General features: G+C 49.1%; 1 protein-coding gene across 4 annotated transcripts in view; it reads left to right on the forward strand.

Moving 5' to 3' along the window:
• The window catches only part of Rfx4 (regulatory factor X4), a 150134-nt gene extending 134856 nt beyond the window's left edge, over positions 1-15278 (forward strand). For 2 of the 4 annotated variants that reach the window (XM_028883627.2, XM_028883630.2), the window contains 3 exons: positions 2533-2695; positions 4145-4283; positions 13703-14974. In XM_028883627.2, the coding sequence (XP_028739460.1) occupies positions 2533-2695; positions 4145-4283; positions 13703-13975 (575 nt within the window). In that variant the 3' untranslated portion in view covers positions 13976-14974. Of the gene's footprint in view, positions 1-2532; positions 2696-4144; positions 4284-13702 lie in introns of all 4 variants that reach the window. The other 2 variants (XM_037196897.1, XM_028883629.2) reach the window with 1 other exon arrangement.
• The last annotated feature ends 1063 nt before the right edge of the window (positions 15279-16341 follow it).

The raw sequence follows: 16341 nt of genomic DNA on the forward strand, positions 1-16341 counted from the left end.
CAAACATTCACAAGGGCTGAGAGGCTTGCCCAAGATCTCCCAGTTAATGCAGAGCAGAAACAGGACTCCGAGCAGAGACACACACAGGCAGAGAGAGGGAAAAGTGTGGGGGTGGCCTGGGCCACCCAGATGACACAAGGAAGCTGTCTTAAGAACTGAGATGGTCTACTGTGTGTACGTGTGGGAGGGGGGTATTGATGACATAGAACAGGCTAGCGTGCCTTCTTTATGTGGGTGTTTGAAGAAGCTCCCACACTATCCAATTCCAAGGACAATGGGCACATGTTCCCAGTCATAAGGCTCCTAACTGTAGCATCAGATCCTAGAAAAGCCAGAGCCGGGGTGAAGGCCACATAAAGCGAGGTGGGCGTGTAGCAAATGCCATTTCACCTGATTCCTAATTACACTTTTATCTCCAAGTTAGCTCTTCTTTCTTCTTCCACTTCGATATTCTCAAATTCTCTCTGCTTCTACATGTTTCCTTAATTTTTTAAAATTTAAGGATGTTTGTAAAGTACTTGGCCTATAATAGTTGCTCAACAGAACATAGCTCCTTGTTGCGCTCTTGAAGTAGATCTTTGCCACTTTATTAAAAACGGTATTATCTGCATTCCAAGTGTGCAGATTTACGGAAGTTCTTAGTGCAATGTTGCTGGAGGACTTCTCTCCAGGTTCCCCAAGCCCCGCAGTCCCACAATCCACTTATAAAATAATCACTCAGACACTTATATCACTTATAAACTGTATGGCCGTGGCAGGCTTCTTGCTAACTGTTCTTTTATCTTAAATTAACCCATTTTTATAAATCTATACCTTGCCATGTGGCTGATGGCTTACCGGCGTCTTTACATGCTGCTTGTCCTGGCGGTGGCTGCAGTGTCTCCCTCCTCAGCCTTCCGCTTCCCAGAATTCTCCTCTCTCCTTGTCCCACCTACTTCCTGCCTGGCAACCTACTTCCTGCCTGGTCACTGGCCATCAGTGTTTTATTTATATAGAGCAATATCCACAGCAGTGCAAGGCTCTTTCAATAATAAAACAATACATTTAAGCCTAGGTTTCTTTCCCCGCTTCCTCACGGCTCCTCCTCGCCAGGCCTCTGCCCTGCAAACACCACAGTGCCAATCCACCAGCTCAGCCCGTCCTGCCACCCCATGTCAGCACAGCAGTTCCCCGTGACATCAGCAAAGCCTTGGGGGACTGACACACTGAATTCTAACATGCAAACTCTGCCTTTCTGTAAGAGTTCTAAGGTAGAAATGGGCTTCTGCAGACGATACAGGATTTTGTTTTATTTCAGCTTTTTTTAAATGTATTTTACTTTGTGTGTGGGGGTATTTTGCTTGCCTGTGTGCACATGCACCCACGTTTACCTGGTGCCCATGTGGGCCAGAAGAGGGAGATGTGTCCCCTAGGACTGAAGTGGGTGCTGGGAATTGAACTCAGGTTCCGGGAGAGTAGTCTTAACCACAGAGCCATTTCTCCAGCCTGTTTTTTTTTTTTTATCTTAAAAAGAGCATCTGTTACCCTATTCTCCAGCTTTCTGTGAACCCAGAAAGGACGCTGAATCCTGTTCCTTACACCTTGTAAAACAGGTTTATTTCTGCTATCTTAATATTTTAGAATTTATCAGAAATTAAGTTGTCTAATGAGTTTACTGCCTTTAGCAAGTTTTTAAATTATTCTTATAAAAATTCTACCCATCATATAAAATGTGCCTTTAGAGAACCTTTTTCAAGTCGCCCCACCCTCACCCCCAGTCCTTAGCAGTATCCAATTAAAAGGCAGTAAGTGGAATGGGCCAGGCCACAGTCCCGGTCCCTGTCTACCAGTCTCCAGAGAGAGCACAGTGATCTGCGGCGGGTGTCGGAAGCAGTTTGCTGGCTCTGGAACACCTGATGAGTTGAACACGGAAAGCTGATTTGCAGTGCCTGCCCGGGCCACACTGGGCCAGGCTTGGCATTCTTTTTCTCTCTCTCTTCCTCTCTCTCCCGTCCCTCTTCTTGCTCTTGAGCTTTTTACTGAGTGTATCTGGGCAGTCTCAGGCCCTGTCCTAAATGCCCGGATGGGCAGACTGGCACACACCTAGCATCATAGAATTTGCACTCTGGTGTCGGGGAGGGGATGGGCATTAATCAAACCACAAACTTTCCAGAATGGGGGACTGAATATTGAAGTAGGTACCACAAAGGCCCACAATGCCCTGGAAGGGCCTCACCTGGTCTGGAGACATGAGACAACTTCTCTGGATTCATAGATGAAGACCAAGTGGGTAGTGAGGGAAGAGAAAGGACTCTAGGCAGCAGAAGCAGCATGGGCAAAGGCCCTGTGATGCTAGAGATTGTGGTACTCGGAAAAAATAATTCTGTGGCTAGACCAGGGGCTGCAGGAGAGACTTCTGGTAAGGTGAGCCGAACCAGGGAATGCCTTGAAATGAACGATTTTGACTTTCAGCCTAGGGTCAGTGGGAAGACACTGCAGTGTTGTAAAGACGAACTGTTAGTGACCGATGATGCAATGTGACCTGTCTCTTAGGAGCAATGCAGTCCTATACGTGGTCGCTGACATACACAGTGACCACAGCTGCTGGGTCCCCCGCTGAGAACTCCCAACAACTGCCCTGCATGAGGAGCACCCACATGCCTTCTTCGTCGGTCACTCACCGGATACCGGTCTACTCCCACAGAGAGGAGCATGGGTAGGTGACTTGCTTGGCACTGAACTTCAGAAGGATTCAGAGAGTAGTTTTTTCCTCAGAGTACAGGACAGGGGCTGCCCTCTCATTAGTCTGCATGCTTTCCTCAGCCCTATAACCATGGAGAACTGTTTTGTGTGACCTCCACAATTGCAGGTGAGGAGGAGGGAAGAAAGAGGGAATGGTCCCGTAGCTCCCCAAGGTGGCTGGCAAATTGTGGCGCCCCAACTGAGCATGTCTCACCCCAAAGCTAGAGTTTGTCCCCCACATCCCCTTCCCAGCAGCTCCCTATGTAGCTTTCTGCTCACCTTGTAGCCTTATAAAGCCCCACAGTGTGTCCTTGTCTCTTTAGACTCTAGAGGTTGTGTACCCCACCTGTGGTATGGAGGTCTCTAGAGGACTGCAGTGATGCTCCAGCTTCAGGGAGCCCCCACAGCTTCCAAGGGTGCTCTGTAATCTGGATCATTCATTTTGCCCATGTTGTGGGCAAACCTGGTGAGGTGGCCCTGTGATGCCCAGCCTGCACATCCATTCAGAAGATTACCTGAACTTCAGCAGTCCTTGGCCTGCTCTCTCCATCAGGAGCCAGCGACTACACTACGCTGTGCTTACTGAGCACACTCGTGACATTGAGAAGAACCCCACAGTGCAGGGAGCCTCACCTGCAGCTGCTCACAGGCCTGCAGACTGGCTATAGAAGCCCCAGAGCAGCTGGGGTACAGGGGCATCTCAGGCAACTCCCACACAGGTGGTCCAGAAGACAGAGGGCTTAAAGGTATACATAGGCCTGTAGGTCAGTATGTGCCCACAGTTCAGATCCCCGGGGTCTCCACGTGGCAGGCATTATTCCCTGAGGCATTTCCCTGCATAATCACAATGAACTCTTAGAACTGTAGCCTGTATGCATGTGTGACCCTGTGTGCATGTGGCATTGCCCTCACATGAGTGGTCCCAGTATAACCTTGTGCATCACTTCGCAGATGAACTACAGATCACATTGCTGGGCAGTAGCAGAGCCTAGCTCTGAACCAGGATCTCTGATACCTGCTTTTTCTCACCATGAAGTTCCCTCGGGTTCTTCACCACCACTGCCCAGCAAAAAGTCCAAGGATTGCAGAAACACGAGTCCAAAGCAAATGTTTTCTCCCTGCTTGACTTCAGGACGTACGATGGGCTTGAGGAGAGGCTCCCATCAGAGTGATGTTCTGATCAGAGCCGGGTTCCACGCCCTGAGTGCACGCTTGCCGAGAGCGCTGAGGGAAAGGCAGCATCAACCTGGGCTTTAGACTCGCACAGCAGTGCAGCAGCGGGGAGTGGAAGGAATCAAGCAGGAGGGAAATGGGCGGTGGGGGGGACAAGAAGAAAAAACAGACGCGGTTGATTTTTTCAAGGTGTCAAACTGACTGTTCTCTGATGTGACTCACAGTATTCATTGTGCTTGCTGCATTTTAGGTACACGGGAAGCTATAACTACGGGAGCTATGGCAACCAGCATCCTCACCCAATGCAGAGCCAGTATCCAGCCCTGCCTCACGACACGGCCATCTCTGGACCACTCCACTACTCCCCTTACCACAGGAGCTCTGCACAGGTGAGCACGGGGAGGAGGTCCTGCTGGCCCAGGGCACTTGGTTAATAAGTCCATCGTGTGTGCCACCCGTAGGTCCCCAAGGACAGCAGCTCGTTGCCCTTGAGTGGTGACTGGCCTACCTTGGGTGCTTGTGATCACACTTTCCCTTATGCACCCACGTCACTTAACTCTTAAGTTCTGACTCTCTTTGACCTCTCTGATGCCATGATCCAGCTGTTTCCATTGGCCCTTTCTAGGCACCCACCTCACAGTGGGCCTCAGTCTTCTTTCCCATCACTACCTTCATGGCATCCATCAGGATCTCTACATCATGATAGCTGGTCTCTTGGTTTTCCAGGTGTGTTCAAGCCTGGCCCTCACAGAATCTTATCCAGAAGCATCCTGAAATGGACCCTCTCTTGATTACTCTCACCCACCACAGCCTAGCAAACTGATCCCTCGACGGCCAGCCTGGGGTGGTGGGAAGTTGAGGAAACATCTAGATCACCACTGTTGGGTGTTCTAGTTATCTGAGACACCCTCCTGTGTGCTGTCCCAAGCAGGACTGATCACCAAGCCCATTCAGTTCTGTTTGTTTTTTGTTGTTTTGTTTTGTTTGAGACAGGGTCTCTCTCTACGTAGTCTGGGCCATGACCTTGAACTCATGGAGATCCCCCTCCTTCTACCTCTTGAGTGCTGGGATTAAAAGTATGTGGGTTCAATTCCCAGCACCCACATGGCAGCTCACACCTGTCTGTTACTCCAGTTCCAGGACTTCTGACACCCTCACACAGACATACCACACCCAGCCTCAATTTTGTATCCTAAAATGTCTTTGGCATCCTAGCTGTCCGGCCTTAGCTCAAGACCTTCATGCCTAACCCAGATAACAGCAGGCCTTCTCTGTCTCCAAAGCTTGCCCTGTCTGCAGCTGGAGGGGTCTTTTGGAAAAAACAAAAACAAAACGCCGAGTCTGCTGCCATATTGCAGTCATTTCCTCAGCTCACTTCTCAATGTTTTGTTCCTTCCTGGCCACCGTACCACCCTCTCTCCCCGTGCAGAGCAGCAGCAGCTGTGCACAGGTGTGGTGTGTGCATGCCACACACCAGCTTCCCAGGCTGCAGGCACTGTTCCCCAAGCTGGGAATCGTTTCTGCTGACTGTCTGAACATCTTGTGGCCCTGTGGGTCTCCTGAGAGTAGCCCCTTCCTTCCTCCAGGTCCTTAGCAAATTCCTGCCACTCTCTGGGCTTTCTCTTTCAGTCCCACTTCCCACATCCTGTCAACTAGCAACTTCTAACTCTGCAGGAGCCCCCAAGCTCCTCCAAGGCAGAGATGAAGTCTCCATCCCCAGGACAGGGCACACAGAACCCATCAAGGTCAGCTTACTTCTTCCAGATGCTGCAGTATGGCAGGCTCTGTACTGAGCACTTGGCACACACTCTGGATCACCCTAGAGGAAGAGGAAATGAGACAGAGAAACTTGTGCAGGCATCAGAATCCAGGAACTGAGCCTGCTTTCTGGCTCATAAGCATCCCCTTGCACTGTTTCTCAGATGCGGCTCTCGCTTTTGGAGTGGAGGGAAGTAGCTCTAGGCAGACCCAATGGTTGCGGTGGGCTTTGTCTGCCCTGAAGGTTGAGAAGCCACAGGTGGTTTTCGTGTCAGAGAAAGAGAGCTCTCAGGACCCCTATAGGATAGACACAAAGTGGGGCTGGTGTGGGCAGGGGCCTAGGAGGGCAAGGGCCGGATGGAGGCTCTACAGAGGCCACATTGCATCAGCCTGCAGCATACAGATTGGCCTCCAAGGGAGGTGCTGAAGAGAATGTATCCACAATACAAAGGCACTCAGGGGAAACAGGCATCTGTTTTGATTTCCATCTCTGTACCAAGGGGAAGCCTAGTTTAATCCCAAGACAAGCCAAGAAGTTGATTCCACTAAGTCATCACCTAGGGCATTCATTAGAGAAGGAGCTGCGTAAGAGATGCCAGCTCCTTAGGCACAGTCTCTGCTGGGAGCAGAGCCTGGGCTTCTCTGGCGATTCCCTCGATGATTGAGTTTCTGTCAGGATCACACTCAGCACAGTCTAGGCACTCATTCGTTCCCTCCCTCCCTCCCTCCCTCCCTCCCTCCCCCCTCCCTCCCTCCCTCCCCCCCTCCCTCCCTCCCTCCCCCCTCCCTCCCTCCCTCCTTCCCTCCCTCCCTCCCTCCCTCCCTCCCCCTCCCTCCCTCCCCCCTCCCTCCTTCCCTCCCTCCCTCCCTCCTTCCCTCCCTCCCTCCCTCCTTCCTTCCTTCCTCATGTGGTTGCTGGGAGCCTGCTTTGTGCAGGCAGAGCTGCAGCTTCCAGAAGTCCTGTAGGGAAGTAGGCAGAAGCATCCTGCTTTAGTGAGCATGTGCTCCAGCCAGAGACGGCATCCCCACACCACAACTTTGGGTGTTATCTTCCTTCTTTCTCTACTGCCTCATGCCCCTGCCCCAGGAAGTTTCAGGAGCTCCTTTTGCGGGGTGATATTTTTAAAACCATCACCATAAAAAGAAGCCAAGTTCTCCTCAAAGCCCACAGAGACCCTGGCAATTAAAGATAGGTCTGCAGTGTCCGTTTGGAAGCCACAACAGTACCCAACCGGGACCTTTATCACTCAATAGCTGGTCTTAATAGAAATGGCCAAAAACTAAGCTACAGTCAACAGAGAAACGCTGTATATATAGATGAGGACTCAACCAGCCTCTCTACCATCTTGCCTTGTGGCTCTCAGACAAGGGTGTTTGACACCCTGCCATCCCCATAGACACACACACACACACACACACACACACACACACACACACACACTTTATGGTTCATGGTTTAGTTAGTCTCCATCTGTAAAGTGGGGTGGGTAAAAGTTAATTATATCATATCTCTGTCCAAGTTGTTGGGCAAGGTCAGCATTGAAATGTCCTCCTCTTAGGGAAGGTCCTGTACAAAGACAAAGCCACCTTTGTTTCATTTTCCATTAACATTTAAGCAATTTGCACCTCTGGGCACTTTGAAATAGATGGGTGCATTCGTTCCCATAACAACCTCAGGAAGACTACATTTTCTCCAGTTCTTAAAGATGGAGCAGCAGGGGGCTGGAGAGATGGCTAAGTGGGTAAGAGCATTGATTGCTCTTCTGGGGGACCTGGGTTCAATTCCCAGCACCCACATGGCAGCTCACACCTGTCTGTTACTCCAGTTCTAGGGCTTCTGACACCCTCACACAGACATACATGCAGGCAAAACACCAATGCATGTTAAATGAAAATAAAATATTGAAAAAAAAATGAAGCAGCAATCTCAGAAGGGCCATGAGCCCCATCCAGCAAAGCAGACTTGCATGCAAATTCGCCAACTCTCAGCCCCAGCCCCATGCCAGGGCTTAAAACCACTGTGCTGGGGGCAGCAAAGCCTAGAGACTGGCACTAGGATTCTCACTGAATGTCAAGTTCTGAGAGAGAAGACACACGCACATTCAAGGTCTTTGATTGAAAGTTGCATGTGCAAGGCTGAAATCCATTAGGGTTGAGAGGTCCTGGCTTCCCAGAGCAGAGGTCAGCAGTCTGGAGCACCCATGAATGGATAGCACACTTCACTATAGAAGGTTTGTGGGGATGAGGAAGAGGTAGGTCTAAACTCAAGAAAATTCACAATCAATGGTTTTTAAAGAAATGTACTTTGCACTGGTGGGGTGGCGTACACCTTGAATCCTAGCACTTGGAAGGCAGAGGTAGGCAGCTCTCTATAAGTTCAAGGCCAGCCTAGTCTACAAAGTGAGTTTCAGAACAGCCAGGGCTACACAGAGAAACCCTGTTCCAAAATCAAAAAAAAAAAAAATGGTTCTCAGCAGAAGAACACCTACAAGTCAAGACAGCGAGTTAATACCTGTTAGGTTGAAAGACCCATCTATCCATGGACTGTGATATTCACATGCATCCCAGCACTTATGTGATCAAAGTAATCTGAACTCACCTGCTTATCACATGGATGTGTGTATGCTTGTCAGAGAACTCATTTTCACAGTGTGTGCTTGCTTATGGCCAATATAAAGGTGAACCTCCTGTCCAGCTTGAGTCTCAGAACTGCTGAATTTGTGGGTGGGATATTTCTGAGCCTCAGTCAGTACCTGACCATGCAATCCTTACCCTGTCAGCAACCATAATTGTGAACATGGCCCAAGAGTTCAAAAGTCATGTGATCACCCAGCATCCATACGACTAGGCATGCACTCCAGGAGGCAGGAAAGTGTTTCCTTTCTTCTCATTGGAATGGCTCAAGGGCAACATGACCCATGCGGTCTTCATCTGCCTGGCTCCAACCAGCCCACAGCCAGTGCTCCACCAATCTTCTAAGGGTGCTCCACCCTGGGAGCATCTTGGACCACAGTAAAGGAACACACACACACACACACACACACACACACACACACACACACACACACACACGGCTAGGAAGACAGCTCAGGAAGGTACTTGCTTGAGTTTGTCCTCTAGAACCCATGTTAATGTAGTAGAATGTGTTTATAGCCCCAGATCTGGGAAGCAGCTGGGACCCACTGGCCAGTCAGCCTACTTGGCAAGTGCAAGGCCAGTGAGAGACCCTGTCTCAAAGAAAAAAGAATGGTAGACAGCACTAAAGGAAACCACCTGAGGTTGTTCTCTGATCTCCACGTGCACATGTACACACATGCAGACATGTGCCACCGATGTATATGTGCACACTCACATACCAATCAACCATAGTGTTGCAAAGTCTTTAAGTAAAGAGCTAGTTTCCCTGGGCTCAAATCCCAGATCTGCCTGATTAGTTCTGAGCTTCAATTTATTCATCAGGAAAATGGAGATAAGTTATAATACCCATTTCACAGGGTATAGTAGCCATGGTCAGTAATTAATAAAGATGAAAATAAGATCTGGCTCGCAGTTAATACTATTTGCATTTATCATATTCCCCTTTGCCATCCAGTTATAATAGTCTTCTATTTTATGTAATTACACAATATCTGTTCTCTGCACGGCACTGGTTCTGCAGAGGTTCTTCTTCTCATCCCACTCACACTCCCAGGACCCAGCACAGAGCTTGGTCCTTAGTGATTGCCCAGGATGTACTCCCAGGATGTCAGTGAAATGAATTAGCCTTGTTTGAGTACTGTAAAATCAGCATTGGGACATTCCAGTCAGCCACTGAGGCTCTTTGGCTCACTAATAAACCACAATCCTATGCCCTTCAAAAATGAAGAACATTGGTAATGGTTAACACATTTTGAAAACTTACAACATGGTTTCTAAGTGGCTTCACACCAATTCATTTGATTAATCTTGACCCTAAGAGCTCAGCAGATGTGGACAGTCTGACAAAGAGTTTGGGGAGCCACATCCTACTTCAGAAGAGGCCGCGAGGAAAGCTGCCCGGGACAGCCCCTGGCAGGCCCTGGGTGCAGTGAGAGCCGCCTTTCACAGGAAAACAGTTTGCACTCCTGACTCAGCCACCTTTCACCCCCTGCCCAAGCAGCAGGCCATGTGGTGAGAGGCAGGGATAAAGGACTCACTCTTCCCTTTCCATGAGCAGGAAAGTCCGCCCCTGGAGTAGGGAGTCGCTTCCCAAAATAGACTTCCTAATACAGTTCCAAAGAGGCCAAGAGTCAGTCACTACCAAGATGGACTTATACCATAGCCTCTTGCCAACTACTTTACACACACACACACACACACACACACACACACACACAGAGAGAGAGAGAGAGAGAGAGAGAGAGAGAGAGAGAGAGAGAGAGTCAATAACACCCCTCATGCACTCACTCCTTTCAAGAAATGGTAACTAGTGATTTATCTTATCTTTAAAAATCAGCAGCAACAGCTTGTGATTTGATCCAGAAACTGGTAACTTCCTGTCATAGGCTCTCAACAAAAGCCCCTTTATTCTGGCCTGAGCTCTCGGTACCCAGAGTTTGTACCCAGCATGCTTAGAGGCCTTGCATGGAGCCAGATGTGAAGTGTGAGAGGTGAGATGGATGCTGCTGTGGTACAGCCTCTGCCACTCCAGCAGATGACAGAGAAGTCTTCATTGCTCACATTCATCACTCGGCCAAGGCACTTCCACTGTCTTGCCTTTCAATGGTCTCTTACACCAGGGGTAAGCAAGTCACTGACTCATTTGCAATTAGCTGACCTAATGGGACAGACTTTTCCACGCTGGTAACAGAATTGTATTGTCACACTGCAGATATTTTGAGCCATTTCCAGGCAATTGCTCTTTTGATTCTATGACACAACCTCTGGGCACAGCTGTGCTGAGGGTCCTTGATGAGGCACAACAACTACACTCTCTTGAGTTTGGTGGGAAGAGTTCCAAGTCCACACTGTGACATTTTACCTACCCAAGCCAAGGCCAGAGAGGCCAGCAGGCTTCCAGTGGCCTGGGTCAGCATTCCAAGGCCTAGCTCCGTGGAGGAGGAGAGGTCTTGATGAAGAAAGATGAGGGAGGAAAGGGGTCTGGGAGTGGTAGGTAAGCCAAGTCTAGGTCAGTCAGATTGATATGGGGAAATTGTGCCACCCCGTTCTGGGTTTTTGTCATGCTCTGTGACACCCGGCTCGGCTCCAACTTTTCCCACTTCTACAGTGTGAGTCTAGATTTCATGACCCTGAAGGTCCTCTCTGCTGGGAATGTTCCAGTGTACATTTACCAAAAATGACTGGCACCTGTTAGGTGCCAAGCACTGTACCAAATTTGGGGGACACACTATGAACAAAACAAAGCCCCACAGGGAGCCTCTGAATGTAAGCCAGTGGAGAAACCGCTGCCAGGCAGGGTAGAGGTGGTGGGGCATTTGGTTTCTTGAGATCGGATGTCCAGAAAAGTCACTCCAAGGAGTTGATGTTTGAGCTGAGAGCTAAAAAGTGGGGAAAGGGGCGGGTGTGACAGGCACTGGGGGAAGAGTAGTCTGGGAAGGGCCTGAGGGAGGACCAGCTCAGTGTACCTCTAGATGAAAAGGGAGACCTCTGTGCCAGCACCGTCCCAAAGAGGGGCCAGGATGACATGTGCCCAGCTGTTTCACTTAGGAGAGCATCACTGATATTTCTTCATATTATCTTTCGAGTGCGGCTGGGATCTTAATTCTTTTTTCTGAGAATCTCCATTCACAGGCCTGAGGGCCCACCATGACTCCACCCAGTGTCCTGGGGCCTCATTCTGCACGGCACATGGGTCTGTGCCAGTGTTGGAGATCTGATTTGGGATTATGAAAACCTTGGCATGCTGTCTGCAGTCTCCTTGGCAACAGCACTTGGTCCTTCTCCCTGGAGTTCCCAGACACCTCCTACACCCTCTCTCTTAACTGTTCTTTTCTTGTGCAGCGGCTGCCCTTTGCTGTGTAAGCACGAGGTCCTACCTGAGGGAAACTCTCAGCCCTCCACCTGAGACCCCTCTTCTCGGGCCCTGAGTAACCAGCTCTCTTCACACATGCCAAGCTCCTCTCTGTCGCCTGCTTCCCCTGGGACGCAGCTCCGAGAGGCAGAGGGGCTCCCTTGCCCATCTAGACTCGGGGGACAGCCATTGTTGTCTGCAGCTTCTGCTGTCTAGGCTTCAGCCTGTCTGTCTCCCTCAGGAGGCACCTCCCACCTAATCCCCGGGGCTCCACTCTCCAACTGTCAGGGTAGACAGATGGGGGGCAGAAGGATCCACACACCCTCTCCTCCATGGTGCCCTTGTCACTCTTGTTCACTGGCTCCTGTCCTTGTTGGCCATAAGCACAGCGAGGACATCTTTGTGCTGACGGCCTGGAAACATGAACTCCAAAGGGAGCCTCAGCTCCTCCCACCCCTCCCTCGCCATCGCCATCGCCATCGCTCGAAAGAGGCCTTGTTTCCATAGCGTTCCTTCTGACAGGGAAGAATGTAAAAGGAGGACCCTCTCACTCCTGACTCTCTCTAGAGTCTTCCCGCCACTTGTCTCCGCCAACACCTGCTCCTGGGCCTGACTCGCCCCAGAGTCCCCTTTCCTGCTGCGTCCCCGTCTCTCTACTCCGTCCTCCCCGTCTCTTGACTCTGTCCTCCCCGTCTCTCTACTCCGTCCTCCCCGTCTCTTGACTCTGTCCTCCCCATCTCTCTACTCCGTCCTCCCCGTCTCTTGACTCTGTCCTCCCCGTCTCTCTACTCCGTTCTCCCCGTCTCTTGACTCCGTCCTCCCCGTCTCTTGACTCTGTCCTCCCCGTCTCTCTACTCCGTCCTCCCCATCTCTTGACTCTGTCCTCCCTGTCTCTTGACTCTGTCCTCCCTGTCTCTTGACTCTGTCCTCCCTGTCTCTTGACTCCGTCCTCCCTGTCTCTTGACTCTGTCCTCCCCGTCTCTTGACTCTGTCCTCTGCATTCACACAGAGCCCAGTCATTTACCATTTCCTCCTTGCATATCTTCCAGGACTCCAGGAATGTGAACCTAACAGAGAGATGTTCTTTAAATGACAGGCACTAATAATAACCTTTGAAGCTGTTGGCTTTGCTTTCTCTTCCAAAGCCTGCTCAGGGATGTGGTTCATGACTGAATTCGGCTGTAAAATGCTATTTTTAATGTCTTGTGTTTTACCTGGTAGTGCTGTTCTCTTGGATTGATGGAATAGGACTTACCACATCTCCATGGGTAACGATAAAACTCACATCCATCCAGCAATCACACTTAACTGGACATACTTGCTAGTGTGTATACACAAAGGCACACCCAGCACCAGCATCCACCACCACCACCAGCACAATCTCCACCCCCACCAACCCAACCACCACCACTAGCACCCCCAGCACCACCACCCTACCACTCCCACCACCACCAGCAACATCTCCACCATCCACTACCACCTCCACCACCACCAGTACCACTACCACCACCAGCAGTACCTCCATCCACCATCCACTACCACCTCCACCACCACCAGTACCACCACCACCACCAGCAGTACCTCCATCCACCATCCACTACCACCTCCACCACCACCAGTACCACTACCACCACCAGCAGCACCTCCATCCACCATTCACCACCACCTCCATCCACCATCCACCACCACCTCCATCCACCATCCACCACCACCAGTGCCACCACCACTACCATCACCAGCATCACCAACACCTAGTATTCCCAGCTGGGAATAGTTCTCTCTTTGAATTTGACTGCTCAGAATGTTGCAGACTCTGAGCTCACAGATAGTCATTCTGTGTAAGCAGAACACCAGCCAGCCTCTAGTCATGAGAACTTCTGTGACTCTCCCACTCATTGCTTCCTTGGACCAAAGTTGGACAGAAGCTCCCTGATTCCTTTCCATCAACTCCTGTGAATAAGTATCTTGCATTTTTTTTTTTTAGCTTAAATAAGTTTGCTTTTGGGTGCAGGCAACTTCAAGCTAACCTTAATTTTGTGGACTTTCTTTCTCCTCCACAAGTACCCTTTTAATAGCCCCACTTCCAGGATGGAACCTTGTTTGATGAGCAGTACTCCCAGGCTGCATCCTACCCCAGTCACTCCCCGCTGGCCAGAGGTGCCAACAGCCAACACATGCTACACAAGCCCGTCCGTGCATTCCACGAGGTATGGAAACTCTAGTGACATGTACACACCCTTGACCACGCGCAGGAATTCTGAGTACGAGCACATGCAACACTTTCCTGGCTTTGCTTACATCAACGGAGAGGCCTCCACTGGATGGGCTAAGTGACTGCTTTCATAGGAATCCATATTTAATATTAATAATTAATAATAATAATAAACCCAATACCCACCCTCCAGAAGACTTTATCTCTATACATCGTAACTCGCGGGCTGTCCCTAAGCATCCATTTTCCTAATGAACAAGAGGATGTTCAACATGGGATGAATAGACTTTAGTTCAGAAACAGGACTTACTAAAAGTCACTGGGATTGGGTTCCTGTAGCCAAGCCAGACCTGACTGCTTCTATAGAGCACTATTGTGGGCAGGCAATCTGTGCCTTTCCCCTCTGTTCCATGACCTTGCATGGCAACCACTCCCTGAAGGGTACTTACTTTCCTGTTGACAAAGCTCTTTAGTCTTGAAGGATGGATACTGGAGCCAGACTCTGGTTTGTGCTCTTGGATGGGCACATAATTTACCAAGAGCATTTGCCTTGCCACGAGTGTCATCTCACGGTCCAGTTAGCAGCCCTCAGCCATGTTCTCCACCTCCTACTTCCTGGTGGTGTCATCACTACTTCCTGGAGCCCTAGGGCCAAATGGAAGTTCCTGAAAATGCTAAGCAACCTGTTCCACTCATACCTGCATAGCACCTGCATTGTTTTGGAATGTAAGCACTGTTCTGAGGACCGAAGAGGCCTGTTGCATTTGCCTTTAGTTGATTGATGTCTGTAGGGACCAGTTCTTCTACGTTCAAGGATTTGTCCTACATTTGCACAATGGCTAGCATCAGCAAAAGGCAGGAGAGGGGTTTCTTAAGTTCTGTGGGAAATGTGGATTTATGGCACTAAGCATCATTCTTTGCTGTGTTGCTTTGTGAAGCTGGATGGATCAAACTTTCACTTAGCAAGCGCCAAGTATGAAAACAGCTGTCGTGGTTCCTTCATAAGACTAGAATACTTTCCGACACTTTGCTAGAAAAAAAAAAAATCAAAGCTGTGCCTTTGAGTCTATACTATACTGTGTATGTGTGGAAATAAAAGTGTATTGTACTTTGGGAAAATTTTTTCGTAGGTATTTTTTTTGTCAGATTTGTAGCTATTTGTGAGGTTTGTTAGAGATTAACATAGGTTTTCTTTCTGTATTATAAGATGCACCAAGCAATTATGGTGGACCTATTACCCTATGGGTAAGAAATAAATGGAAATATGACATCGGATGTTTTAGCAAATGTTCTGTAAATAAAATGTTTGATCACACCACCCAGTGTGATAATCATGTCTACAGCTAAAATGGAAATAGTTTCACTATCTGTACAGTTGTGCAAGATATGAATGGTTTCACACTCAAATAAAAAGTATTGAAGTGACCAGCTTCCGTTTGTTTTTCATTTGCATTGATGTGCCAGGGGTGTGTCCACAATATAAATAACATTCGTAAATTCTTGGGGCATGAGTAAGCAGAGCAAAACTAAAGCTGGGCGGTGGTGGTGCACGCCTTTAATCCCAGCACTCGGGAGGCAGATGCAGGTGGATCTCTGTGAGTTCGAGGCCAGCCTGGCCTCCAAAGCGAGTTCCAGGTCTTGCTGGGTGTGGTGGGAAAGCCGAGGGTAGAGAATAGTGAGTTCAAAGCCAGCCTAGGTCTGGTCTTAAAAATAAATAAATTAATTAATTAATTAATTAATTAAAGCAACTGAACAAACAACAAAAGCCTTGTATGACTGTGTGGTTTTGTTTATTCAGTTCCCTTTCAACTTGTCATAAAATAATCATACAGTTCAGGTAGGCCCACACATCTCGTCCTGACAAATGACCGAGGGAGTGTAGTACCTATAGCCCATTGAAGGTTTGTAGATCTGCTCTACAAACTGGGATCTGTCCTACGTTTGCCTTGCAGCTCTTGCAGGGAGCATCTTCTTCAGCAGCAGCAGCATTAAGCATTCCCCTGGCACTAAATTCGTCATGCTTCGGTGATCATTGGGTGTAAAGATATTCAGGTGCCTTGCTTTAAATGAGAATAAACAGAGCAGTAACGTCCCTGAATACTTAACAAGAATGAAATTCTTCTCCAGCACGGCGTTTTGATTCTGTGACGAAGGAAGGGGCGTAGGGTACAAAAGAAGTGGTTTCATTTTGCCCGAATGTTAAGGATGCAGGAGCTGAGAGAGTCCGAGCCGTGAACTTCTGGAAGCCTGTGCAGGAGAGACTGTGTTAACCCTGAGGTATGAGGAGGTGACAACTTCATTTGCATCTTGAAAGCTTTATTTTAAAGCCAAGCCCTTGTGCTGTTACATAACATGTTTGTACCTGAAAGATGATTTTAAGATGGAAATTATTGATGTTACACATAGCCTCCCCTTATTCTAAAAAAAAGAACACAGACGCTGGATCTCATTCTCTCACGGTAAATTAGTTTGACCTTTTGTTCACAAT

Source organism: Peromyscus leucopus, chromosome 18, assembly GCF_004664715.2.
Source record: "Peromyscus leucopus breed LL Stock chromosome 18, UCI_PerLeu_2.1, whole genome shotgun sequence".
Classification (NCBI taxonomy): Eukaryota; Metazoa; Chordata; class Mammalia; order Rodentia; family Cricetidae; genus Peromyscus; species Peromyscus leucopus.